We start from the raw sequence: 2,513 nt of genomic DNA on the forward strand, positions 1-2,513 counted from the left end.
TTTAAACCTGGGCCAAGTCCGTCTAACCATGTTCTTTTGAAACTTGGAGTCTGATAAGGTTATGAGGGGTACTAAAGACTAACAATCTTCATTTATAATGATCAGAATGTTGTATTCACAATTGTTATTTGTATTGCCATCCCTAATTTATTTTGCGATTAAGGCTTTGTTGTTGTTGTATTGCCATCCCTAATGTGAACATAACTTCTGGTTTCCTTTTTCTTTAATTAATTTTACTGCTTGTAGAATGGAAATTCTGAAAGTGTATATTGGAAGCCTGAAAATTTGGTATATTTAATATCTATAGGCTTGGCAAAAGCACAAGGAGAATTTGATTTTGATGGAAATATATCACTACTTCTCCTCTAGCTGTCGCCAATTTGGGTCGTTATCAGAGTTGAAAGGTGATGAGAATGAGGCAGGTGGAGCACTTGCAACTGTTCTAGGAGTCCTGAAAAGCATTCATGAAAAATTCTTTGATCCTGTAAGCATTTTTGTTTTACTGTTTATAGTTGCTTGTTTTATCTACTTGAATGTGCTTAATGACATAATATCTTGTAATTTTCTTGTAGGAACATGGAGATGACTTTGCTGCAAGGGATGTGAGACAGGTGAAATCCTATTTTGTGTTATGTGCCTCTTCTGTTTTGATTTTGTTCAGGGGTTTATATATTATGCTAATTGGCTATTGATGTAAGCTGTTATGTGAAAACCATTATTCTTTTCGTGTTTCTAATTTTACTTGTCTTGTGCTTTTCTCCCTTGCATATGCATGTGGTGGTGGCAGCATGGCAAAGATCTATTCTGCTAAGCGCCTAAGCTGTTGTAATTATGTGCGGACTTTGCACTTTAACTATATGTTTTTTGGTTTTAGGGTCAATGTAGATTGTTTTGACAATGAGCTTAAACATGTTGCTTTACAAGGTTCTTTTTTTTTTTTTTTTTTTTTTTTTTGGGGGTGGGGGTTTAAGTGCAGAGGGAGATATGAATTGTCTTGTCTTCAGTTTTGAGTATATCCTAGCAGATATTGGTTGTAAGTAATTAATACTCTCTTCGCGTCAAATTACTTACAAATCAAGTGCGTGCTAGCTAAAAAGCTCATCTGCTTGAGCTTGCTAGTATGCTTGGCTGCTTGCTGAATTGCACTACCTAGCTTGATTTTTAACCCTGCCAAGTCAATGAGATGATGTACCTGATTATTAGTATCGTTCCTCAAATACAAAGACTATTTCATGCAATGAAGCATTTGTATCCTATTTCTCTGCATCATGTATAGTAGAGCTGTATAGTAGAGCATCGTTTCTGATTCTGTTGGATCTTTTACTGTATGTAAGGTGTATAGTCAGATTGGAGTTGAAGTAACTTCAATCCATGTGGGAATGGATTGCATCACTACTTATTGGCATAATAGCAGGTGAATTGTCAGAATGTTTTTAGTTTCATAGGTGTGAGACTCAATATTCCCTTTTTTCCCCTTTTCTACATTTCCTTTTGCGTGTTATGAGGTAAGATGGATCTTATGTTTTTTGCAATTGTGTAGTAGAGGGTGAGATTGAACTGTTGATGTTGGCAAGATAAGTGAGTTTGATTTTCAGTACTTGTTGTTTTACTGGGATATCATTGAGGTGCATTGGCTGGCACTGGTTGGTTAATGTAACCGGAGTAAGATTAATGCCATCAGCGTAAATTGATAAACAAGAGACAATCTTATTGCCAGTGTTCAGCGTTCTGCCACTGTATGCCTTTTTTTGGCAACCTTGGACTCAGTCTACACATCTCTTCATAGTGCATCAGCACCATGGCTTCACCTTGTTTGAATTTGATTTTCCTGTTTAGTACTCTCACCATCCCTTTATCTTTGCAATGATTCGATTTTTGTTAGTCTAACCTTGTTACTCTAAATTATATATTTCATATGATCTTGCAATTCTGAAGAAAATACCATCATTATTATCTTCAAAATGGTTTCAAATTTTTGTCTCGTTTGTAGTTTCCTCTTAGCCTCTAAGAATGAAATGTCATATATTGATTGTCCCTCGTAGTTTTGTTCTTGTAAGTGGATTTAAATATTTGAGAGTTCAATTATTTGATCATGTGCATTGTATGTGAGTATGTGTCAATCAAGAATAACAATGTAACATTTACATTGATGATGCTTTTTAAATGTTGTTCTAGACTTTTTCTGAAGGATTTAATTGAGCTTCTTTGCTGGCGCCTTTGATATGATTTTGTTATTAACCTGAATCTCACCACCATCAAATTAAGTGAATATCATATTGATGGTGCAGGTATTGAAACAAATACGGAAGGAGGTTCTCAAAGATTGTAAGATAGTATTCAGTAGAGTTTTTTCAACAAAATACCAAGCTGCAAACCACCATCTGTGGAAGATGGCTGAACAGTTAGGAGCAAAGTGCTCCATTGAAGTTGATTCCTCCGTTACACATGTTGTGTCAACTGATGCTGGTACAGATAAGTCGCGTTGGGCACTTCAGCATGGCAAATTTTTAGTC

The 2,513-nt window shown here is 35.7% G+C and overlaps 1 protein-coding gene across 1 annotated transcript in view; it reads left to right on the forward strand.

The window, feature by feature from the left end:
• Positions 1–319: 319 nt before the first annotated feature.
• The window catches only part of LOC110713577 (RNA polymerase II C-terminal domain phosphatase-like 4), a 2,674-nt gene continuing 480 nt past the window's right edge, over positions 320–2,513 (forward strand). Inside the window, exons 1-3 of the mRNA XM_021892028.1 lie at positions 320–484; positions 573–611; positions 2,289–2,513. The exon at positions 2,289–2,513 is cut by the window's right edge and continues 480 nt beyond it. Of these exons, the coding sequence (XP_021747720.1) occupies positions 341–484; positions 573–611; positions 2,289–2,513 (408 nt within the window). The 5' untranslated portion in view covers positions 320–340. The remainder of the gene's footprint in view (positions 485–572; positions 612–2,288) is intronic.

Source organism: Chenopodium quinoa, unplaced genomic scaffold, assembly GCF_001683475.1.
Source record: "Chenopodium quinoa cultivar QQ74 unplaced genomic scaffold, ASM168347v1, whole genome shotgun sequence".
Taxonomy (NCBI): Eukaryota; Viridiplantae; Streptophyta; class Magnoliopsida; order Caryophyllales; family Amaranthaceae; genus Chenopodium; species Chenopodium quinoa.